A 26,102-nucleotide genomic window follows, 5' to 3' on the forward strand; every position below is an offset into this window, starting at 1 on the left:
TATTTCTTGCAGTCAGGTCCAGCTTGAGCTGTTGGAAAGCACCTGGTCTTGTTGTGGCATCCTGCTGTGCTGCAGAATCTCCCCAGAACCAGACCTCAAAATGCTGTACTTTTATTTCGGAAGCAGCTTGGCTTCCTCCAGCATACTTCTGTTCTCCAGTGGTGGGGTCTGGTGCTACTTTCCGCTGCTGAACCAAAGACGTTTTTAGTATTGGGCTGTTCTTCTCCAGCCATGTGTTTTACTCTTCATAGGAGAGATAGAGCAGACCAAATGGAGCTGAAAAAACTTATTATCCTATTTTCTGCCTTTGCAAGGCACAAGCCACCGGCTCTGCCAGGAAACCCAGCAGTACACAGGCTGCCTTCGGATAAGAGGACCAGGCTCTGCGCTCAGGTATGTGGTCCCACATCTCCCTGCATTATAAATACTGTACTTGGCAGAGTACAGTATGGAGCAAGGAATGAGCCAGAAATGTTTCCTGGTGAATAAAAGAGGACTGATTTTGATTGCATTAGACATCAGTGCTTCCCAGTGCCAGGAAGACATGCAGTATACATTTCTGGTTCGCTTGGACCTTCTTCAAACAGGCTGGTAACTGACTTATTCCACCACTTATTTTTCCTTTGTGAGAATATCCCTTTAAATTAAGTGTTTAGCAAATACTGCTTAGTCCCATTACAAAGTAAATTGGGTATGGATCGTACCAAGCAGGCTCCTCCAATCTCCTTTGGATGCTGAAATTACATCATGATCTAACTTCACCCCGGGGAGAGATGAGCTCTGCAGATTACTGTCCATACTTCTCCTTTGGTAATCTCTGACATTTCTTGGGTCCATTTCACAAGTTTTCTACGTGTCAGCACAATGACTCTGCTTTTGGGGTGTTAGGACATTTCATATAGACATATCGCAGGGCTGCACCTCAACAAAGCTGGCAGCATCCAGGCAAGCTGGAGTGCCAGGGGCCAGCGAGGTGATTCCTGGCACTTGGCAGGGAGAATTTGGTCGGAGCAGTTTCCCTTTGATTTCGGTCAGTTGATGTCTGCGCCTGTGGGCAATGACAGGGCTCCTCTGTCCGCCCATAGAGCCACTTGTCTCCTCCATCCACCTGACAAGATCTCAAGTTTCCTTCCCAGATTTCACTTTCTGATCCCCAATGCTGCTCCTGTGGGGACAGCCCCTGCTCCATCCCTTAGGGCCCTTGCCTGGATCCCGGGGCTCTGTGGGTGCTGAGCCCGGGTCCAGCTGGTGTCCAGCTGGGTGCTGGCAGGGAGCAGCACACTGCCCCAGGGTGGCTGTGCTGGGCTGGACAGCTGCGGTGGGGAGGCTGCAGGGGCAATTATTTGCCATACCATGCTCTCGCTTGTGTTTAAAAACAACAGCAGCTCAACTGACTCATAGATCCTACGGCCTCTGAGTCATTTTTTATTTCTGGATTTCACTGCTCTGCCCTTTGCAATGAAGGGAGCTGCATGTGCGCGCGCACACACACACACACATCAAGTTCACATTTGTTTTTCCCCTATAAAAACAAAACGATTTCCATACCATTAATGAAACAGAAATGATTCGACTTCGCGTAGCCTGGCTTTTATTTTCCATTGTATAAACTCTGCAGATGAAATAATGATGGCTGTAAAGTAAACCTCTCTTTCTTTTTTTTTTTCCTTTCCCTTTCCAGGCAGCCTTTTTTCGAAATAGCAATAGGGAGTCACTTACAGGCTTGGCTTGTGCTGTGCCTGTAGTAATTAACCCCTTCATCCCTAGCTTTTCCTCTGCTGGAAGTTAGCCACAGCGTGGGTGAAGACATCAGCAGGTCTCCTCTGGGACTAGAGGCAAAGCGGGGGAGCAGAGAAGGCAGGGAAATGTGGGAAAGGAGGCCAAAAACTGCTCTGTGCAGAGCAGTGGATTGTGGCTGGAGAGATACACCCATGGGCTGGACAGCTTTCCTGGGAGAACCAGGGCGCTGGCACTGCAGACCCTGAGGTACCTGTAGTCTTCCTGCACACCCCATTTTTCAGGTGCAAGTGGGCACCACAGTTTTGTGTTTAGCCTGGCAACCCTGACCTGGGTCGCCTCCCTTCCCTCTCACTCCCCTGGGACCACCAGTGAAATGTTCTCTCTCTTCCACATGCCACTGCAGAAATAATCTGTGGTAAATAATTAATCACCTAATCTTGCTCTCTCTGTTTACAGGGTCGTTATGATTTTATGAAGTACTCAGAGGAAAATTATTAGAGTGAGGTAATACCCTACATGAGCAGCAGATACAGCTGGAGCTGGGCGAGCACGTGCCTGCCTTGCCCTGCGGGACGGGGTGAGCTGCCCTCCCTGCGGGAGTGTGACCTCTGCTTTTTGATAGACCCTCACCATCACACACAGTCTGCCCACGCAATCTGTCTGTCTTCAAGGCTCCTACACATGCCGCAAGCATTTTTCCTAATCACATCTATCATGCAACAGCACAACCCTGCACCCCCCCAGCGCTGGTTCAGATGCTTCGACGATGCCAGGCCCGGGTGGGTTAGTGACACTGACTGAGATACTGTTCCACTTCCCAGACTGGGTGATGTGTTTTATATTATTTCTCTTGGATTTATTAAGCATTATGTAACTGGCTAACCAATCCCGCATGCGATGCAATCGTGGCTGATTTCATGTCAGTGGAAAGTAAACAAAAAATTGCTCTGAAGTGGCTGAACTGAAATCCATTTCCACATGCAAAGTAATTCCTGGAGGATCTTCCCCATCTCCTCATGGCTACTTTGCATCCAGGCTCTCATGCAACCCATTAGAACAGAGTTATGGAAAAATTGCACACAGAACACAACAGTGTGTTACAAGCAAAAATTATTAAGATGAAGCTTATTTTACGTAAACATTTTTAAAGTAACTTTGTGGATTTCTGCTGCCCCTTGAAACATGTTACTATTGCCTATTGCTTGTCTTTTAGTTGGGTAACTCCTTCAAATGTGAAAATTATTCACCAAAGAAAGTTTGGCATTAAAGTTTGAAAAACACGGGAAGTCCTGAGGTCGTGAAGCCCAGCAGGACCCAGCCCAACATGGCCAGGAAGATGTTCTCCCTTGCTGAGCTTTGGAAGTATCAGGTGAGGCAAAAATTATCCCCCATTAGACTCTGAACTCAAGCTTTCCTGGGAGCCCTTTCTTTCTGGTTTTATGGGCAATATCCTTCCCATTAACACCAATTTGCACCCAGAGATGTTGACCTGAGGATGGGGGAACGTGGAATGCATAAAACAGTAGTGGCCTTGCACTATTTCATTTGTTGTTCCTCAGTGTCTGAAACATTCAGCAATGCCTGAAAATTTTGTGTATTTCTGGATCCATTTCACCAACACACTTCACTGAAACATCAATATAAAGTTGGTGGCTGGGGGTTTCCTGGTTGTGTGTTATTTGCATCATTTTTCAGTAAGCCCCTATGGCAGCCAAGCACCTGCTTCACCTGGGCAAGGAGCTAAGTCCAATTAAGGTGAATTGCTGTATCAGACCTGCCTGGGTTGGTGGATCATGGAACACTTGCCACATGGAACACGTGCCACTTGCTGGGCTGCAATTTGAACATGAAAGTGGCACAAAGCCATGATCCAGCATCAGATGATGGTTGTGAAAGGGCAGGATGAGACAGCCCTGAAAGTGCAAGTTCACAGTTCCATATGGGTGTCAGCCTTGTGCTGACTCTCTAGATGAACAAAGTTGTCCCAAAGCAAACAGGGAAGTTAGGGGTTTGTCCACTGTTCTAGAGACTGGTTTACTTCTTTGGTAGATGAGCAGGGATGCTCTGCATCCTGCCTTACAAAAGTGGCTCAAGGGAGGGTTGAAGTTTAGCACAGGACAGGAGGTTAGCACAGGAGTCCCTCACACTGCACAGGACAGCAGCTTAACAGTGGGCTTTTCACACCCTCAGTGCTGAGTGTGTGTTGGCTGTTGTGGGTTGCTGTGTAATTGTGGCCGGTACCTCCAGAGCCACTACCACACCAGGCACAAACTTCCCTGGCAGACAAAAGCAGTTGTGAGTTTGCCCAGTAATAACTGTGCTTATCCCATCAGGCATTCGGCAAGTCAGATGTGAGGAGCTATAACACAATCCAAATTTCACAGCCATCCTGTGTCTGAAGGTGCAACCCAAGACCTCAGCTGGCAACAAGTCCCCCTCATTGCACCTATGACCCCATTCCTTTATTTTTCCTATCTTTTTCTGTCCTTTCTACCTATGTGTTGTATTGGAAAAACCTTGAGAGAGCAAGCCAAGCCAGCAGCACAGCCAGAACAAGTATAGGTCTGGGAGGAAAAAAACCCACAGCCAGGGGTCAGCCCATGTATTCAGGCAGTCCTGTGTGGTCACCTGCACCAGGATCACTTCACAGCCCCATGGCCTCAGCAACTCCCACCAGCCCAGACAGCGTGTGATGGGAACATGCCATTTCTCCTTGTCAGATGGAAAGCAATTTATTCAGGGTCTGAGGAGGTGGGGAAATGCTGAGTTTCAGCAGTTCAGAAGTAGTTTTAGCAGCTCTGCCGGCACCTCTGCTTGTCTGAGGCTTTGCAGGGTGAAGCAATGCATTAGCATATGTCATGGCATGGTGTGCATGGGCTGCCAGTGGAGTCTGCAGAGGGCTAAGCTGCCACATCCCCTATGGAAAGTGCCTTCTGATATTGGTGGATTTGCATACCATGTTTTCAGAGGGCTCTGAGATTTGAGGCCTTTGAAGAGCACTTTGCAGTGATCCAGTTTTGACTAAATTCTCCTCTTAAAAATAAGTCCCTTTTCCCACCTCCCACACTGCTTGGGAGAAGGAGTCACAGCCTGGTCACATGCAGCTGGTTTGAGCTCATCTTGTCACAAGTCGCTGCAGAAATTGCTGAGTATTTTAGAGCACTTTCAGGACTGGGAGGTGAATGGCAGAAGGTAAGAGTCAACCAACTCCACACTGCTGTTGCCATCATTTTTGTTGCTCTTGTTTCTGCAGAGGTACCAAGAGTCTATCTTATATCCCTTTAACTGCAGCTTCTGCAGCTCATTCTCAGGAAGATGTTGCAAAGAGGAGTACCCCTTTTTACACTTAAAAAGCTGCAGCAATGACCAAGGAGAAAAAGCACATGAGCTGCAAGTAGGTAACAGACATAGCTCTATCTAACCTACAAATTCAAGTAAAACTATTGCATGGCAGTCAGGGGTTTTTTACCATTATCATCATATTATGCTCTGGATTTCAGTTTTGTGTACATTTTTCAAGCTCTGCAGGAATCCTGGATCTCTGTGAATAGATGGAATTGAAATTTAAAGATATCGTCCAAGTAGGTAAACACATCAGAAACATTATCTGGGTCACATTTGGGCAATGGAGTTCACTCTGTTTTAAGTGCAAATGGTTTACTGATGATTTAGATGAACTTCCTGAGGAGTGTTTGAAATTCCTGGCACACATTCGGTTTGCCATCTGCTAGAAGGTCTTTGATGAGCCCACAAAGAGATGTTAGACCGGAGCTGCTCTTCATGTCTGGGTTGGACTTTTCATGATTGACTAGTTTGTATTTTTTTGCATTTATATTACTTTGATTCCCAAGGAATCAGATCAAGTGGGGCTTGCAAGGGACTCTGTGACAAGCTGCTGGGGCAGGGATGCTCTGTTAATTTTCCATCCATGTGCTGTCATCAACTTGTACCAGCACTGCCAGTTCTTTATGTCTGCTAAAATTATTATGTAGAGTTGAGTTTTGCCCTCATTTAGATTGGATCTAACAGTAATTAAGTAATTTGTGCTGTCAGAGGGAACTTGAACTTGAGGCTAGCCTGGATTACAGACACAAAATACTTTTTCCCTTCTCATAAGTGTCCCACATTTAGCGTGTAAATAGACGGTGTGTTCTTCTCTTTCATGCCTTTCTTGATCTATTGAAAATATCTTTTAAAGAGTTTGTGTTGTAACCTACTAAAAAGCACTGCACAATAGGGTTGAATTCAACTTGAACATTTTCCATTTTCTAAAGCAGAAGAGAGCTATGGTAGGAGGGCAGAAGGAGCAGGGGTTTGGAAAGGAATTTTTTTCAGGTATGGAAAAAATTTTCAGGTATGTCTCTGTTGACAGAGCCCGAAGTGCTTTTACTCTGCACATAAGAGTAACAGGAGCTTTCTTGTCTTTGTGATGCCTTTCAAGAGATCCCACTTGCAGGAGAAGGAGAAGATTCCCACAAGTCCCAGCCAGTGGGCAGAGCTGCAGCACACCTCCAGAGAGAGTTGGCAGCTGGAGGGGATGAGGTGCAGGGGGCAAAGCTGCTCCTCCAACATGGAGGAAATGATGAAGAGTGGCTTCTCTATTCACCATCTTCTGCTCCAAGATCTCATCATTTTGCATGTGCACTGCCTTTTCAACTCAGCATCCTGCCTCTGGACACCTCCTGAAACATGGTGAGTCTGAATATTGCTGAACAGCACTTCTGCCCCAAAACTGCCTCCCAAGCTACAGCCTGTTGCAGAGCTGATAGCCCTGGTGAGGGTGAAAGGAAAGCTCAGAGGCCTGTGACGCTGTTTTACAGCAGGTGAGCACAGGGCAAAGATACAAACCCACAGTAAACATGTGCTGAGATCCCACCCCCAAGTGAACGGCCTCTGCCTCTGGTGGGAACATCTGCGACCATTTTCTTCCATCGAGTGCCTTTTGACATATTAAAGACATGGCAGGAACTGACCTCCCAGGGGATCCATTGGTCTTATTTCTGTGGATGCTTGTACCCTGGGTCTATTTGAAGAAGGATGATTCATTCAACTTCTCAAGCTTATGGCTCTGTGTGTCACTTCCCATTGTAAGAAGAAGGGTCTTGTTTGCTATCATGGACTGGTTGGGGCTAATTTTGGGACAGATCTAGTATGGAAAAAAATGCTTTACACAGCAAGACAGCAACTGATTCCATTTCTTCCATGCTGGATGATGATATTTAGAGTCTCCCAGGCAGGAAGTTTTATCAAGCAGCATCAAACAGATGTTCCTCATCGTGTCCCAGCTGTGTTGACTGGCAACCTGCTCTGTCAAACACTCACTGGGGACACAGGCGTTCATTCTCCATGGACAGCATTTTATTAAAAAATCCACCTGAAAACAGCAATGGATCTTTCTAAAGAAATAGCTATACCAGTGTTAGTTGTAAAGACATCAGAAGCACTTGCAGTCATGGCACTCTCAAAAACTGTTTTCAGGAAGGGGTCTGAGACACCGATTTTGCAGGAAAAGAAGAGAAATTCTTCTCTGGATTTTCAGTGCTGGACACAACATGAATTCACGTTGGCAACAGCATCTTTCTGATGGGGTGTATGGTGCACTATGGCAATGTAGGACACAGCCAAGCCTTCTGGTTTGGGATGGCTGAAGTGAGAAGGGATCAGTATCAAAATCCCAGGGTTTTGCATTGCTGATCTAGGGAAAAGGCCCCTCTTAGTAGCCAGGAACTTCAGCAGATGTCTCTGGGCCTCCCAGATGCAAAGATATAAGTGTTATTCACAGGGGTGTTGGAGGAACTGAAAAGATTAGGAGAGACTCAGATATTGGAGCGATATCAGTCAGTGTTAGCTCTCAGGGGATTTTTCAGGGCTCAGCCCCACCTGGACCATGGTAATAAACCAGCCCTGTTTGCTGGCTGTCATGGTTGTGCTAGTTCCCATTGCTGGTACAAACTCATCTGTACTGCTTTGTGTGCAGGGCACACATTAGGGTGTGTGTGATGGTTCTGGACTCTCCAGCTCTCAGGCATGGCCAGAGGACGTGCCATCATATGCTGCAAGGGCAGGACAACAGCTCTTTGCAGGCTGAATGAAGGCAGGCTGGCATTTCTTTCAAAAACCTTCAGGCCTCATTAGAACTGATTCTGGAGCCAGCATGGAAGCTACTGGGCACAGTTTTCTTTGGAGAGTTTTGGATCCAGTGGAGAGTAAATGATATAGAGTTAAAGGGAACATTTCCATCCCCAGCGTGGCAAGATAAGACGTCTTCCCACAGGCAGAGCATGTCCAGTATGATGTTGCTTCAACCACTTTGAGAGTTGTTGCTTGCTATGAGAGTGGCAGGGGTGGAACTGGAACACAGGGCTTTGCATAGTGACATTGGGCAGCTGCCACCGCTGGAACTGCACATCAGGTCCCCACGACAGCTTCTAATCACACAGTGCAAATGCTGAAAAGGTACTTTAAAAAAAAAAAAGTTTTAGTCTTGAATCCAAATAACCCTGTGTAGTCACGGGTAGCACTGAGCTGAGGCATGTCCTTGGTCTGCTGGAGTTCACACGGGCGCAGACTGGCGGGCTGCAGTGCACAGCTGGACACATTAATTACCCCAACGCCAGGATGCATTTGCTGTAGTATAAATCAGCTGTCGTTTGTCAGGCATGTTCCTGGCTTATCAATGGGAAGGAAAACACTGCAGTGGAACAGCTCCATGAAAGGGTAAGTCCTGGAGCGGTGTAATTGGTGGGAGCATGGGCTGCAGAGGGGATTGCATGATAAGCAGGCACTCCCACTTCTCCTAAAATTTTGACAGTTACCAGCAGCTGGCAGGAGAGTTTCAACCCTACATGGACCGTAGTAAAAAGATGAACCAACTGATGAAGAAGAAATAAGACTCTGATGGACGCTACAGATCCTTTCCGGAGGCAGGATCACGACAGTTGACTCTGAATTCAGGGATGTGCGTGCAAGCAGGGCCAAGACAGCTTTCAGCCATCCCTTCACTTCCCCTTGAAGATCCCTAAGGAAATGTTATCCCACAGTTGGGGTCCAGCACAGAGATAATGTAGCTGTAATCCCCAGGTTTGATAGGGCAGCCAGCCATCAGTGGTGTTATCTCCCCTCTGCGTGGAGGCCCCTTCCAGCACGAGGCTTTCACTTGGCACACAGCTCTAAACATGGGATGTGAAAGAGCAAAGTGTGTGGGAGCTGCTGATTTTGTCTCCTTGGTGGGACTGTTTTTTTTAATAAAAAGATCAGATGTTGCACTTCCTTGAAAACACGACAATCTATGGGAGAGTTCATTAGTTTATGGCAAGTTGTAACACTGTGGAGCCCGGCAGAAAGCAAATGTTATTGCAAAGAGTTATCACTAAGGGGAGAGGAAAACAATGTCCTGAGGAAATAAACTCGACAGAGCAAAACACGGAACAATATAAAGCCATGGAGTACGGGCAGTAGAGCTGAATATTTTCTCAGAATAAAAGCCCCCAGTCACCTGTTTTTAATGCCAGTGTTTGCTTTCTGCATATTCAGGGAATATGTGGGATACAACTATCCAGAACTCTATCTCTAATGGGAGTAACAAGTATCATGATTGCAGCTGGCTGAATTTATTTACTACTGGTACACAAAAATGTCTTTGTGACCATTATTAAATAGTGATAACACCAGTAAAACACCAGTAAGCATAAGTTTTACTACTGGTTTGTGGTTTTATTTGCTTGGGAGTTTTTGGGGGGTTGTGGAATTATATTTCAAAAAGGACTTTCCTCCACAAAGCCCCCCACCAAAACACAGATTTGAGCAGCTTTAATGATGACCAGCCTGTCTCAAGTCTGAGAAAAGCTGGAGGTGCTAGGGGAGAGGAAATGCCAGTTTTCATAAATCTGACATAGCTGTACGCAGCCAGTCTTTTTAACCTTCAGTTAATCTAAGTTACACCAGACTGAAACAGTAGTATTGAGTTTGGAGAAGTGTAAAGCTGAATTCAAAATAATACATTGCTTTCCTTGCTCAGTTTCTTGCCACTTGCAACACTGCAGAGGACTCCAGTTCTGCATTGTCAGGGTTTTTCTTGTGTTTTTCCCTTTCACTTCCTAACTGGAGAATTTATTCCAGCTTTGTTCTTATTTAGCCTCATGGTAGGACACACAAGTTTCTCCTTCAGGCAGTGGGATGCTCTGCCTGCTCCCAATCCAGCTACTTACACCCAGCCAATGTGGGGCCCTTGCAGCCTGGTTTGTTTTGTGGGAATAATTTCTTCCTTGGTGTTTTGGCTGGCTTAAATCAACACTAAAGCAAAACATAGCGTTACTTGAGAAGGATTGTAACAACCAACCCTGCAGTCCTGTGTCCTGGGGTAGGCAGCACCCACTTCCACATGCTACATAGACTGGGAGAAGAGGTTTGCTCAGCTGCCCGGGCTCAGCCTTGGACCTGCAAAGCCCCTTTCTGCAAAAGGATGTATTTGCCTGTGAAATGGAGGGTGACTCCTCCTTTGCCCTGTTTCTTCCCCCATCCCCTCACAGCTCACATTTGAGCCCATGTTCTTGAACTGTGCATACATTAGTGTTGGGGTGCAATTCCAACAGCTCCTCTGCTCAAGGAGTGGGCTGGCATTTTGGTGGCACTATGACCCCTGGTTTTAGCTCTGCTGACCTCAGAAATAGGAAGCCAACTTCTTGAACAAGCTGCCTAAGGAGCCTGGGATAGGTCAGAGATTTCTTGGGCAGATCAAAAGCCAGAGATGTTTTTCTGACAGCCCTGGAGCTCCCTGTCCTGATTTATGAATTATATACACTCTATATATTTAGCTGAAGAGGCTCACTGGGGGAACAGTTTGTGTAGGCAGGAAAGAGCATATGGCTTCAGAGAGCCACCATCTACCAGGAGATAACCCTCAAACACACTCTCTGTGGAGCCATCAAAGTTCCATGAGGGACCATGACAAAGGGACCCCAGGAGACTAGGCAAAAATGTTAGGATATTTTAGTGGACCAGCATTTTAATAGGAGACTGAGTTATGGGGAAGCAGACCCAAATCCCAGAAACTGGGAGATCTAGACTTGGGGCAGCAGACCTGCAACTTCCCCTCATTTCAAAAATCTTCTTTCTCTTGCAGCTCGCTCTGCCATGGAAGTCCTATGTGCCTTGGCAGACTTTGAGTTTCTTCTCCTCTTTTGGAGGTTGGATGCCCAAAGACACTCTGCTGGGGTTCTTCACGCCCTGAGAGCTGTCGTCGCACCAGTGACACTTAGCTCACACTCTTGAGGTTGCCTCCACAGGTCAGAGGGCTGTGGTGCTTTGTTATCCTCTCTGTGAGATGAGACTGTGTTCAGCCCCATGCCTGCTTGTCCAGATGTGAGTCCTGTTCCTAACAGATGGAGCACAAGGGAGACTTTCCCAATACTGATACAAAACAGAGCAGAAAACCTCCTAATTCTTAACTTTAAGGCCAGAGTGTTTCCATGTGCACAATACAGTAATCCTGATATCAAGTCTGTAGCTTCTGTACAGGTTATAGTTCCAAGCAGATAGTCTTGTAGTCTTGAAGGCTTTGAGCAACAAAAATCTACCACGTCCCCAGCCTGAGTAATTACTTGCTGGAACAACTTTACTGTCTTGTGCTCTAACACAAATGCACCCCATTTTAGCTTCCAGTGTGTACATCTTGTTTTTCCACTGCTCCATAGAAGAGGAAGCCCTCTGCCAGAAAGCACCTCCCTGGGACCTGGCTGTAGAAGGCTCACTCACCTTCCAGCTCCCTCCTGGCCAAACTGAGCCTTCAGTCCCCTACATCGTAAGACAGTTTTCCAGTTCTGAATGATCCTCGTATTTTTTTCGTCCTGGGCCAGGTAAGTCCAGGACTGCCTTGGAAGGATTCTCTGCTCACCTGTGTGAGGGTTTGTGCTAGCAGCAGTGCAACTACAGCTCCTGTCTGCACCTTCTGCTGAGAAAGTCATGCAAAAATGCTGCCCTCCAGCAGCCACTGCCACCAGGGAGGAGTTTAAGGGTGGATATTTTGAAGCCTTGCTGGGGCTGGCCGGGGAGAATTAGGGAAATACGGTGGTCTGTCAGACTACAGCCCTTTATTCCATCATGTATGGACAAGAGTGGTCAGAGGTGCTGTGTGATGGCCACTTCACCATGTTGGTGATCCAAGGCATAGAGACAGGCAGCATGGAGCACAGAATGGGGTCTCTGCTGCCATGGTGTAAACTCTTAGGGAGAGCAGCAAAGTTCCTAAAGATGCTCAGCTGGAGTCTGAGCCATGTTCTCTATGGCAAGTCTTAAATTTCTGTGCTAAGAGAAGCAACTTCGCTGCTGTCACCAGGCTAGCACTGTCACTCTTAAAAGAGAGGCTGGTACGGTTTGTTGCTTGAAGAACAGCTGAATGTGTATATTCTGTCTCTTTGGGGAACTTGCTGTTCCCTTCTTTTTTAATGTCAATGCAAAGTGGGCTCCCAGGGTATTTCTACTGTCTCAACATGACTGTAGGGTCAATCTTATCGCTAAATGCAAGGGAAGTGGATGTAGTCTTAGAAAACATCTATCACTGATGAGCTGAATCAGAGAGCAAGCCTTGCCTTATTTTTTTTTTCCCATGCAGAGGCAAATTTTGTCATCATATCACTCACATAACCTTTCAGATGAACTTAGTAATCATGATATGTTTTGGTTTGGCTTCTTTCAGATTAAAACCTTGCCTTTCAGAAAAAGGAAACCATAAGTTAAATAACTCCAAAATTAGGTATTTCTGAAGGATAATTAGTGGTCTTCTTTTTTACCAAAAACAACCCAGGACTGTGCTTTAAACAATACCTTGTAGTAATTCCTGCTCCAACTGCTATTAAGTTAGCAGGATGTTATCGGTATAGTATCCTACATTTCAAACCATACGTTTGGGTATTATCTACAATAATGAATACTATATATCTCCATAACTTTTTAAAAAATGAACCAGAGTTTGTGTCCTAAATCTCCCCATCTGGTTCTCTCTGCTTGTCTCTCTGCCCCCAGGGTTGTATTTGCCTACACACAAACTACTCACCGATCATTCTTTTATTCCCTGTTCTTGTAGATAGGGGGACCCACATAAAGTGAATACAGATACAGATCCCTGCCCCCAGTTATTTCATTTGGATGCAAAAATACTGGTGTTGTAATCCTCCTACTTCATTACTTGGAGAAAAAAAGCAATTCTAGTTGCCTTGAAATTTCTATAGCAAGGGGAACAGGTCTGTGTTGGTCAGAGTTCACTTTAAAAAGTGTCAGTGTCCATGCAAATATATAAATATACACTATATAGGGATATATGCGTGTATACATATACATAGGCTCTGTATATACAGAAAGACACACACACATACTTAGGAGATGTGTATATAACACTCATTTATACACAAATCCATTCCCTGTTATGAAACAATCATCAAGATATAAACAAGAAAAGTTAAACCACGGATGGGCACATTTTCAAGTGCTGCTGGAGGGTTTTATCTACAGTACTGAAGAAGTGCTATCAAAACTGAAACAGGGCACTTATTACAAAGAAATCTTTACGTAAGTGCTGGAAAGGTTTGCCGAATAACCAGATGTTGTTGCAAAGACACTTCTCCTCCCCCTCTCCCCACTTCTTCCTTTCTTTAATAGTTCGATTAATTCTGCGCATAAACCAGGTCTGATAAAAGTTCTAAGCTGCAAACTTCACCACATCTGGACACTGTCGAAGCCAGATCGTTCAGCAGTGCACTTCAGTTGCTTTTAATCTCCCACAATAAAATAAAAACTTCCAACAAGTAATGCTGACCTATATATATTTTTGCACTGTAAACACTGACATCTGCGAGCTGCTCCAAGCGAGCACGCAGCACTTTCCACCAAGAGATCGCTCGCCCTTCGCCATAAGAGCAATACACAGCTGATGCAGTTGCAGCAGCGAATTCTACTAAACTCTCAGCTATTTCCAATCCTCTGGCTAATTGCTGTCAGGGGAGAAATCAAAGATTAGCTGTTTTGCTGGAGGAAGGAAAAATAAACGACTTCTCAGAGTATGTTGCTTAACATTGCCTAACCAGAAACATTTTTCTACTCACAAAAGGAGAGCAGCAGTAAGGGAAGCAGACTCAGACTCCTTCGGTAACCCATTTCTGGATCCCACTAGCAACAAGAAACCCGGTTTCACGGCTTTGACCAATTCATCTTCCTTCGGTGGAGCCAGTCTCCTGCGATTCTGCTGTCAAGCCCGGAGCCCCGAGTTTGCGAGGCTCCCAGCCAGGCTTGCCGGGAAGGCGGATCCAGCCGCTAAAGCCCAGCTGTGCGTGGGGTCCGCCCAGGAACTGCAGTTTATGAACAAACTAAGCCTGACTCTCCTCTCGAAATATATACAAATATGGGAGGGGGGAGCTGGGCAAAGGAGTCAGGCTCTGAGAAAAAGAGTTTGAGTTTTGTTTTCTGATGACAATGTGGAGTTGCTCCTGGCTTCACACGGCCCAAGGATCTTTGAAGGGGACCTAAAGTTTGCTGTGTGCATCTAATCAAAAAGGCATGGGTACCCCTGCGTGATTCTTTCATCTGAATAAAGCATGAAAGGTAACGCACCAACATGCTGAGCTGCAACTAACTCACTACTTTTCTCTTTTAGAAATTAGCTTTTAAATAAGCTTCAATGGGTTACATTTTTAATAAAAATAATTAGAAGTTTTAGGGCAGCTTTTTCAGAAAGACCACATCAATATGAGCTTAGCCTAAAGTAGGTGCTTTTGACCCATTAAAGCAGCAGGATTTAAATATACATGTTTTCCTGAAGCAGGGCCTAAAATAATAACATAGAGCATTTCTCCCCAAGATCCAAACTGCTATACAAAACTTGTAAGAAATATTATCCCACTTGCAAAAGGGAAACTGTGAAATGTAGCAGAGTTCTGTCTTGCCTTGGTTGTTAACACAATTAATCAGTGGCAAAAGGAGGAGTAAAATCCTCAAACTCTTGCCCTATGATCTACCCCAATCCTTCAGATCAATGTATTCGACAGTAGCAGAGAAAGAAATGCTGTTATTAAGGCTTTATGCAGGCAAAAAAAAAAAAAAAAAGGTTTTGTAGTTACTGATAAATACATTGACTAATTTTTAATACATATGCTGGATTCTAATTCAGTAAATCTCCAGCTTTTTATTTACCCATTTTACAATTCATCTTTTAGTTCATTAATCAGTTTCAGGTAGATATGTTGTGTATCTATATATGCTTGTGTGTGTGCACATTCATTACAGGTGAAACTTTTGTTCCATTGGACTTGAAGGCCCTTTCTTTGTATCCACCTTTCTGATAATCTGCACCCAGTTGTTTTGTAAACTATTTATATAAACTATTTATATAAACTATTTTGTTATGGAGTTAAATAAGGTATCTCTTTTCCCTTCTGTGTTTAAAAAGGAAAAAGGGGAGACATTAGATGAGGTACAGACACAGCTGATAAACATAAAGTGTGTCTCCTATGCCTTAGTGACACAAGCATGGTAGAGAGTAGCTTGGCCTCTGCAGAGAGATGCTTGATCTGCTACTGATTGCTTCAGGGTGCCCAGGTGGAAGCCAGCTCAGCCTGTCCTCCACAGGGAAATGGCTGTATATCCCTGGGATAACAGAGCAAGTTAGGTGGATACCCCAAGGGAAGATACCACCTGGGGTACACAGAGGACATATTGGAAGAACAAGCCTAGAAAGGTCTGGCTGACCAGGGGAGCTGCCTTGTGCCCACAGCCCCACAGGACATTGGCTCCAGCTCCAGGCAAGGTGTGACAATGCCCTCCCTCACTTATCTGTCTTTGCATCCAACTGGGCAGTTTGCTGTGTGCTATGTACTATTAGTCAAGAAGAGATGGGCTGGCCCGAGTTACCACAGATGAAGTACGGCCTTTGAGGACTAAGGACAAGCAGATGTTCAGCAAACTTTCAGAAACACGTTATTTTCCAATAAGCATAGTGGAACTGCTATGTGCACAGTGGTTTCTTGGGGTGACCTGACAACTCTCCTCTTTTGGATTCAGAGCATTTCAAAATGCCCGCGGATGCTCAGACTGCCAGTTGGATTTTCAGATGTGAGCCCTTCTGCGAGTTACAAGACAACTGGATAAGGCTTGTGTTAGTAATGTCACAGATTATTCATGATCCATGGGAGCCCTCTTTAAAATCAGGAAGAATCCCCCACTGCCTATAAAACTTGGAGAGAAATAATGTCCCCAGCAGGAGCCCAGAGGGGCTTTAAACAATGGTGGACATTGACAAAACATGCTGTATGATTTGGAAGTGCAAGGGAAGCATGGGGTATTATTTTTTTAGCAGCAGAACTTGGGAAGGCAGCAGGAAACCTGCACAATGTCACTGCAGCCAGGGACCCTGAGCTGTGGGAGCTGCAGTTTCCAAAATTCTAGGCAATCCCAAATAACTTTTGGGCCAAACTGAACCCTGTAAAATGCTTCATCCTTTCTGCAGAATAATTTTAGGGAGAGATTTGGGGCCAGACCTCCCTGAAATGAGAACAAAAGCGGTAGATGTCCTATACAATGACACCTTTACAGGACAGTGGGCTTTCTACAGGAAGCTGTGCAAGGGGAAACTTTTGCGAAGCAATGCACGTCCCACTCTTTCCAAATAGCTGTACTTATTTCTAGATGGTGTTAGACCTGCTCCTTGGTAAAACATGGTGCCATGATGACATGGGCAGGAGTTTGCTTTCTGCACAGGGGGAGCCTGTCTGTTCAGCCCTTGTGTAAGACTGCACAGAGCTAGATATACCCTTCTGTAACCTGCATTTTCAGTCCATTGAGCTGAGGCTACTGTAAGCAACCTTCACCTGCAAAATAGGAGGAAAGGGAGGCTAGGAGCTTGTTTCTTTCCTAGCGCTGTGCTGTGAGTCACGCAGAGTTAAGTGGGGAGCCCTGTAGCACGTGCCCCACTGACCTGGCTTTTCTCTGACTAACAGCTCCGTTCTGGAGACCCTGGTTATTTCTTAGATCTTATCCAAGGAAAAGATTCAAACTAAAAATCTGCCAAAGCTACTCGGGGGAAAGTGAGTAAGGACTCTGGGGCTTAGCCTAAAGTGTCTAAACTCACATTATAGAGCTTTGCTTCCATGAAAGAACACAGTGACCTTTTGAGTAAGACACTGGGGAGGAAGAAGAGATAAATGGTTATTTTTATTGTTGGCTTGTTTTTTCCTTTTGGTGTAAATTCCCCTGCTCCTCTATTAGTGGTCTGGACAGCCTCATAACTCAAGGCACACTGAAGGCTGGATTTAAGCTGAGGAACGTAAGGTCTCTGCAGGGTGATTTTTAAGTTGCATTGTGGGAGAAGTTTTCCCAAAGTTCTCGTTTAGGAGCTGAAGATATTTACTAGAGAAGTAAAATAAAACTTTGGACACCTGAAACAATATAACATATATTTAAACGAAGGTTGCAAGCAGCCTGAGTTTCCACCGTGGGAGGCAAGGCTCAGCAATCAAACAAGAGATCTGAAGCTCCAACGTGAGCACTAAATACCCCCGTGCAGGGTAACGTCACAACGAACATGTGCCGGACCCAGCTGAGTCAAACTTATTATTCTTCCCAGGGGTGAAGATCACCTCATGTGATGGGGAATGTGAAGGGAGAGAAGGGAACCATGTAACCATGCCCCAGATGGTGCTAATGCAAGGGCCAGTGCTCCCAAGCTTCCCCAGGCCTCCTCCATGCCCTCTAGACCCCAGAGATCATAGTAGGAGCGCTGAGTTTAAAATGACTGGCTACAACAAAAAGTGTTGGGTTTACTTGTGCAATCAGGAGATGTTCCCTTGGCCCTCTTGATTTCCTGCACATTACATGACTGGACTAATATTTGTTGCTTCTACATTGTTCTTTACTTTAATCTGTTTATGTCAGTAGTTATGTTGGGCTTTAGATGAGCTCCATGAGTGGTTTTGTCGTGAGGAGAATCAATTTTATACTTTGAAGTATTAAAAGACAGGTCTAAGGAAAACAGCTACCTGATAGGATTGGGACTTAGCTTCTACCTGTGAGCAGCAGAAATCCATACTCCTAATTTATGTGCATTTATTGTGCAATCATATTGAACTCCTCTCAAGTTGTCCTGGTATTTAATTAAACCCCAGAAAAGTCATCACTTCTGCATCGTATAAGCCTGACCTTGGCTTCACTGTGCCATCAGCAACAGTTGCCTGGGAAAGATGTGCATCCTGCAGGGTGGATCCAATCCAGCCATCACGTCCATCCTGCATTCACCTAAGGAAAAATACCATGAAAAATACCTTTGGCATTTTCCATTCTCTTGCTACAGCCTGTCCCAGTGATGGTGTGGCAACATTTGATGATCAGATAGCATGAGGAGCATGAGCAATTAAAGCCAGCACTGCATCCTGAGGGACATGGCCATACCTCCTCTGGCCACAGGTGGCCTTGTCTGCGTTGCCTCAATCAATTCTCCTCAGCCCTGCCAGCTTCCCCATGCTCCTGCCTCTCAGTTAATGCTCGTTTTGGTAGCCATGAAGCATAATTGCACTTTTTGTGATGCCTGACTTTTGTTGGAGTCTTTGCATAGTCCAGAAACACTGGCCTAACTTCTAACTTCTCACAGATGGTGTGCAACAGGTTCTTTGATGAATGCTGCATCAAGATTAAGTAAAGGTGTACCACCTCTAACATTTACAATGTTACTGAGTTGGTTTGTTGGGTTTTTTCTCTTCAATTCTGTCCCAAATCTTCTGGGTTTCTTCCTCTGAAGTTTTGAGTTTTTCTCACAGCTCATTTCAAGCTCCTTTTGAAGCCACTTTCATTAAGTTTTCATTCATACTATTGATGTGTTTGTACAGATTCTTTCAAAAATGTGGATTAGTTTTGGCCTTTGTGCTTGTATTTGTGGAACTCGATCTGCCATAGCTGAAATGGATGGAAACCACTGCTACCAATTTCAGATGGAGTGGAATTGAGTGATTTCCTGCACCCATCTCTCTTTTCCACTCTCTGCTTATCTTCCCTTGAGCTTTTCTTCTTCTGAAAAATTAACAATATTTTGATTTTCCTACTGTTTAGTGATCATGTCACACAGATATTTAGATGATAGAAATATGTCTATGAGGAGCCTGAACTCACCTACTTTTCCTCCTGCAGTATTCCATGCCAAAGCAGCTACTCATGCATTTTACTGACAGTTCCTTGACGTTCACTCCTCTTCTGTGTTTTCTTAAGGATCCTAAGCAAGCACTGTTTTCTGCTGCATCCATCATACCGAGGACATCACATGCAGACAGATGCCAGGGTCTTCAGTGATGATCAGCCTTTGAAGACCAACAGCACAAGTGGGCATCACTTCAGCTGCCAGAGACCTCCAGATAGCAAACACCTTAGGTTCTGGAGGAATTAGCCTGTAGGAGCAGTTTGACAGCCTTACTCATGATCTTTGTACTATTATTATTAGTAGTAAAACTATGAAAGGATCCAGGAGCCTGAACCATGGATCAGGAATGTGCTTTTGAAGAGAAACTCCTGGCCAAAGGAATGCTTTGGCTTACACTACAAGGCAGGCTTAAGGCAGGGCACACACTGATTTTTTTCTGGTAACAGCCAAACTGGAAGGTGTGAAGGGTGGCCAGTCCCTGGAAGTGGGCTAGAGGCACCCTAAAAATCATCAGCTAAAATATGTGTGGTGTGGATGGTGGGTCCTCAGCTCCAGCTGTGTTGCTCCAGGAATCTACTCTGTACTGTACCCCATTGCTTTCAGCCGCCGGCACAGCCAGACACTGCACAGGATACGCGACTCTCGTCAGCAGGAGTATTGGCTGCTTTACTGTCTCTTCCTGAGGTTACTGAAAGGCCATGGGTGTTGCAGGATAGATGCAAAGCAGAGCCGCTGCTTTAGGTGTTTTCATTTAAGTTCTCAGTAGCAAAGTGATGGTTGTTGATGGTAGTTGTAGTATCTTTTAATTCTAACTACTTCTAAGAGGTTGAAGGGATGAGGAACTCTAAATGAAGATACTGATAAATAGTGTTGTGACAAAGCTGTTGTGAAATATTTCCCATTAATATGTTTTTTTGTTTGTTTAAGGTGTGTTATTTGCTAGAGCAACACAGACTGTCAAAAGATCCAAGGAAAGGAAACACACATAACCTTACAAAAAGCACTAGGAATCTAATTCATAAGGTAATATACCTTGGTTAGCTCTCTTCTGCCAAAAAGCAGTTTATCCAGAGTAACAGTAGGATTAAAAAGAACAGACTTAAGGATGGAAAAAGATAGAGCTCCCTGTTTTACAGAGGCTGTGATGGGAGTCAGGACAGCTTCAGAGACTGAAGGGACTTGAAGGTAGGAAGTTGAGTTTGCTTTCTTAAGGTTGAAGAACAAGGGTTATGCTGCCTAGTGAACATGCTGAAGAGGAGGAGAGTGTCCTGGTTAGAGTGACCTGAAGGAAACTGGACTCACATCCTGACCGGAGGGGATCCAAAGAGGGCCTGGCTGCATGAATGGTTGTGCCTAGCTTAGGGGGAAAACACTAAAGCTTATTCTGACCAAAGTAGCACCAGTCCTGGAATTTCTCCTGAGAGCAGTACTGTGCTATTAGAAAATACTGTTAGCCCATTTTGCAGGCTGAGGTAGGAAAATGTGGCTGAGGAAAAGCACTTTGCTGGAGATGGTGGTGCTTATTGAAGACCTCTCCATTGCACACTAGTTTCTCAGGACATCTCACTCTCCTCTAAAGCTCCCCAGGCTATAATGTACATAAGGGCTACCCAGGCTGCTGCTCAACTTGGTTTGGGCACTTCTATCACTATCCTCCTTCTATATCCAGTGTTTTAACTCTTCTCCGCAACTTTTATTACTACAAAGAAAATTCAAAGGTGAAAATAGTTTTTGAAATCATAGAATGTTAGATCCACAAAATATTACTGTACTTTATTGATAATGTTGTTTCCATAATAAAAATATTTAATACAAAGTATGATATCCTGCGTGAGCCTCACATAAATATTTCCATCATATCACTGATACGGATCAGAAAAAATTCAGTATGTGCATGCTGCAAATGCAAGTGTAATTGATACAAGGTATGTATCTTAATGTACATCTTGAGTAAACATAAGAAAACCATACCCTAATGGAAAACAGACTGTGCCTTACAGCATGCAATCATGCTTTTACATCTAAACTGGACTTTGGGTTTAGAAAACAAATCTTAAATCAGTCCTATTCAGAGGACAAATCACAGTTCACATACTTGTAAAAAACTTTTGTTTTAGGAAAGCCTTTTGTGGAAAAGCTTGGGAAACTCCATCCAGCTACAGTGGTGGAGGGGTGGGAAAGGACAGATTGAGGTATCCGTTCAAACAAGCTGAGGAAAAAGTTGAGTAAACATTGAAGACAACAGAATAGAAACCAGACGCCAAATATTAATTCACGGGGTCTTCAAAGGGGATTTTGAGATTTATTTTAACTGTCGTTGAAAGAAAAAGATTAAATTTTGGATGAAAACTGTATGCAAATTCAGCTCTGGTCAACACTGAAAAAAACCCGTTTCCTATGCAAAGCAGAAAAAAAGCAAAGCAAAGAAACACATAATATCCACTCTGTAATCCCCTGAGGTGGCCTTTAACCTGGGTTTGAAAAGGACAAGAAAAGAAAAAAAAGCTACATGAGAATAATAAAGAATGTAGTGCTGAATCAAAGGACATGAATTTGGTGCAAAAATGGGAACTCTCCAGGGAATGATGTGATATGTAAACCAGGGAACAAGGGCTCTGTTCCCGAGTGTCCAAAATGGTGTTTGGATTACGAGGAATATATAGGAGCAATCTCTTCATCCAGTTTGCCAGCCCCACAAGGACTGTGTAGGTACCATGGGATCATGAGGCAATAAACCCAAAGGCTGCAATAATGAAGGTGTATTTATGTATAGCGTGTGATACATTAACTGATGTTCTGGAGGAGCTGCCGGGTGGACTTGCTGTATATCTCTCCAAAAAGACAGGCTAGGAATAACAGAAATGCACAGGAAGGTTTGTTCCTGCTTAATGAGAAGAGACAAGATGGCTGGGGCTTTTAATAAATGACAGAGGCTTCCCCAGAGCTGAACTCGGCAGATTTTAACCACTCGGGTCCTTCCTGGGGAAGCGTGATGGGATGGGACATGCTTAGGTGTTGGCCAGCAGAGATGGTGAGCAGAATGCCCTTCTTGGTGTCATGCCAGCGCCGGGAGGGAGCTGATGGAAAAGGCTGGGCAGCCGATAGGGTAAGGAATACAGCACGAATGAGTCCTTCTCTACTAGCAAAGGATTGAGAGTGGGGAAATAACGGGCTGGTGGGCTTTAAAAAATAACCCGAGCTGCCTAATGCTAACAAACATCCGGTGGGAAAGTTATTGGCTGCTGAAAGAGACTGTGTAAAGAAAAGTGACAACTCCTGCTACAGACGAAAGACAGAAAAATATCTGAAATATTTCCTACTAATATGGCACATATTTTTTGTTTGTTTGTTTAAGGTGTGCTATTTGCTAGAACAACACAGGCTGTCAAAAAATCCAAGCAAGAAAGGCGTGAGAAACTCTGGGATGACCTGAGAACTAGAGAGAGGAACAACACCACAAACAAATCTTAGAAATAAACATTGGCAGCTGTAAGGCCGAGGGTGGGCGGTCAGGGGAAGCTCTGTCCCCGTCCCGGACGGGAGGCTCACGGCTGCGGAGCACGGTCACAACGGGGGGTGTCGGTGCAGAGGGGCACTATCGAGCCCCTTGCGGGCACCAGGGCGGGCCGGACGCCGGCAGCGCCCCGGGATCGAGCGTGTCGGTGGGCACGGCCGGCGGCGGGACCCGGGGCGGCCCCGCGGACACTCCCCGGCCCGGCCCGGCTCTAGGGCCGGCCATGGGTTTGCCCGGAGCCGGGATCAGCGCCTGCGCGCAGCGCGGCGGCCGAGCCCCCGAGCCCCATGGAGAGCGCCGAGCCCGAGCCGAGCGGCAGCCGCCCCGAGGAGGAGGAGGACGAGGAGGAGGACGAGGAAGAGGACGGCGCCCTGCTGCCCCCGGAGCAGCCCGCGGCCGCGGTGAGGGTGAGGGGGGCGGCGGCGGAGGGGCGGTGTCCCCCGCCCCGGGACCGGGGCCTGCTCGGCCGGGGCGAGCACCGGCCTTTCCTGAGCGCGCTGCCCGGGCCGGGCGGGGGGGCGGAGGGGCGCGGGGAGGCCGGGCCGGGCCGGGCCGGGCGGTGCCCTGCGCTGCCCGCCGCCGCGGGAAGGGGCTACAGGTGGGACGAGCCCTTCGTCCACCTGCCCGGGGCCGAGCCCTGCCCGGCAGAGCTGTGCAGCCCGACCCTCTGAGCTGCGCGGCTTTGCTTCCAGACTCGGTCTGGCCTCTGTCAGACAGCTTTGTGCACCCTCTGTCCTCGTCCCTAGTGTCAGATTATTATTGATTATTATCAATTACCCTTTTTGTTTCCTCCTCCCCCTTAATTTCACAAATGAATCCCCCCTTCCTGCTCAGTGCAGCTCTGCCTTTCCTGGGTGGGTGTGTGGTCCTGACTGGTTCCTGGTTGCAAATGTGTAAAAGATAACCGTTCTCCTCTGAGAGATTAAAAGAAAAACATTTCGGTGCGGATGTGTTGTGTTTCCTGTGAAAGAGGAGAGGTGGTTACACGTCCCAGGTGTTCTGAGGAGGAATTCACCGGTAGCTGGGAAGTGTTTGGATACAAAGTAATGGGGTTTGTTTGTTTGTTTGTTTGCTTTTAAAAAGGTTACTTTGTTACCTGTAAAGAAAAATACTTTTCCTTTCTGTATTTTCCTGGCTCAGGGTGATTTTTGGTATCTGAAGTTGTTAGTTTGTTAACTTTGCTCTTTTCTCCTCAAAGCAGGTTTTCTGTTTTCACTTGCAAATGTGATAGAGAACATAGGTATAAAATGAAGTCCTGTCAAAGCCTTTATCCCACAGAGACCTGTCTTATTTGAACAAATGTGGTGTGGGAGAAGGGGAGGCAGGGTTAGTAGCCTTTGCCTTGTGTGATTAATGTTGCATGAATCTTTATTTTCCTCTTCTAAAAAGATGGAAGACTGTTTGGCAAAGAAAATGGAAATCACTGTTTCAGAAGCTGAAAAGCGGACTGGGAGGAATGCCATGAACATACAAGAAACATACACTGCTTACCTCATTGAGACTAGGTGGGTGATGAGAGCTTGCTCTCAGAGTGCATGGATGTACCATTCTTAACAGATTTTCCCTCCTTCCACCCCTAAAAATATTCAGGTACAGTTGATGAGAGGATTTAGCTGGTTTGTGCTTTGTCATGTGCTTATCAACCCACTGTGGAGGCTCTTTTCCTGTGAAAACTTGGCAGCTGATCTCCAGTTTAGTACTAGTGCTGGTGTTGTGTAACTGTACTCTAATTCTTGATTTGGAGCTAGGTGGGAAAATGCATGCTTGAAAGTTGTTGCTTTAATATGGTGTCAACAACTGCTTGGTTATTTCTTAGACATAGTTTGGGCAAATTTATACACATATTTATGAGGTTGTATATGAGAGAGGTCTAACATAGTGGTTAAGCTTGCTGGAGATCACAAGAAAATAAAGAAGTCTCATGACTTATGTCATGTGGTGAAAATTTACTGTTCCGCTAATATTTGGAGTGTTTTGCTTGATCTGATCACCACATCCTCCCTGTAGATGGTCTAAGGGTCAGGGTTAATTAACTGCTTCCTTTCTTCATACTACCTTGAACTTTCACTGGAGGACTTACTGCTTTCAATCTTCTTGTATTAACAAGATTAATAATACTACTTTGATAAACATGCTCAGTACCACAAAGACAACTTAAAATGTCAAGTATTGAGTAGTGAAAAAAGCTTTAAAATATTTTCTAACTTATCCTTACTTCTCAAACAGTCACAGATGACTCCTATTATGCAGGATCATGTTACTCAGCTGAATCAAGAATTTCAGAATTAGACTTTATTGGGAGTTTTGCTTCTCTCTTCTTTATATTACCACTTTTAACCTTTGGGCCTTGCCTTGGGAATGATCTGCTATATAGATAAAACCTTCTGAAACAAAGCAGTTGCATTTTGCAAAGGCTCTGAAGAGTTCAAATTTAAAAGGCTTCTTAGCTTGTTTAACTAATGGACACGCCAGTCAAACTGACTGCAAACCTACTGGGATATGTTTTACTGTATTTTTGCTAAACTTACAAAATGAAATCCAAAATAGACATGTATTATATTTTTCAAATATTGTAGTTCTTTGGCAGTTGCTCAGATGCTTAAAAAATACTTTTAGAGTGTATTGATATTAAAGATCACATCTTCTCATGTAAAATAAGTGTTATTTTCCTTGTAATAATCTTTCTGAAGGAAAAGAGAAGAAAACTGGAATCATTGGTGTCTAACTATGATGTGAAGTGTATTCTGGGGGTAGTTTTATGCAGCCCCAGAACATGCTGACTGCATCTCCTTTCCCAGTCATCCCTGTGTTACTTTACACTCTCTCCTGCTGGTCTTTACTGGTTGTTCTTCTATAGTGGCAAAACTGTATTTTGCTGCTCAGATTGCATTTTTTCATTTAGATTTATTTTATTCTGTGGTCAGCAAATACCAAGACATGTTTGTCACAGAACTATTGAAAATGTGGGTTTGTCACATCTCTAATAAAATGGGTTCTCTTTTCCTTTTGCTGAGAAGGCAAGATTTCTTGCATAAATATAAATGGTGGCTGTTAAATGTGCTTCCTGCTGAGCCTGTAGCTGTAGGTGGGCTTACAGCAATTTGTCTGTGGGTAATAGGATATTCTGTAGCTGAAGAATAAAACTTTTATAGTAATATAAAAGGAAGACCACTTAATAATAGTTGCATTACGTTTATGTGAACTGGGGTTCCACCGTTACTGCTATCTAGGATTTAATTTCAGTTTTAATTGAGGAATTGTATCTGGGTGAATAAGAGACACAAGATGGATGCAGTGATGACCCCTGTGTATGTGGTACAGAACAGGAGCTAAGTGCTTAAACTTTTAACATGTAAGTTTCACCAGTGCTGAAAATGTTTTCAAAATGCAAGCTATGGTGTTGCTTACTTTTTCTTTTCAAAATGAAGACTTATTACTATGCTCACATTTTCATGTGACTTTTATGATTTTTTTTTGGAAGTTATATTATACCTTGATGTAGATGGGTTTCTTTGAAACAAAATGAACTCCATTCCCATAGACCACAGAGCCTCAGCAAATTCCAAGGGTTGTGCTTCTTGAAAGCATCCCCTATATTCTTGGTTTACACCTTTCTGCATTAGCTAATTAGATTTTTGTGGGGAACTATTTCTATTCAATTAGTCATGATGTCAGTTTGTT

At 44.9% G+C, this 26,102-nt stretch overlaps 2 protein-coding genes across 2 annotated transcripts in view; one reads left to right on the top strand and one right to left on the bottom strand.

The window, feature by feature from the left end:
• The window catches only part of LOC127471181 (TGF-beta receptor type-2-like), a 31,676-nt gene extending 17,631 nt beyond the window's left edge, over positions 1 to 14,045 (bottom strand). The window contains exon 1 of the mRNA XM_051787872.1: positions 13,836 to 14,045. Within this exon, the coding sequence (XP_051643832.1) occupies positions 13,836 to 13,887 (52 nt within the window). The 5' untranslated portion in view covers positions 13,888 to 14,045. The remainder of the gene's footprint in view (positions 1 to 13,835) is intronic.
• Positions 14,046 to 22,629: 8,584 nt separating this feature from the next.
• The window catches only part of SNX4 (sorting nexin 4), a 33,883-nt gene continuing 30,410 nt past the window's right edge, over positions 22,630 to 26,102 (top strand). The window contains 3 exon segments of the mRNA XM_051787873.1: positions 22,630 to 22,689; positions 22,691 to 22,822; positions 23,811 to 23,926. Coding sequence (XP_051643833.1) covers positions 22,645 to 22,689; positions 22,691 to 22,822; positions 23,811 to 23,926 — 293 coding nt within the window. The 5' untranslated portion in view covers positions 22,630 to 22,644.

Source organism: Manacus candei, unplaced genomic scaffold, assembly GCF_025592945.1.
Source record: "Manacus candei isolate 608988 ecotype Guabito, Panama unplaced genomic scaffold, ASM2559294v1 h1tg000023l, whole genome shotgun sequence".
NCBI classification, from domain to species: Eukaryota; Metazoa; Chordata; class Aves; order Passeriformes; family Pipridae; genus Manacus; species Manacus candei.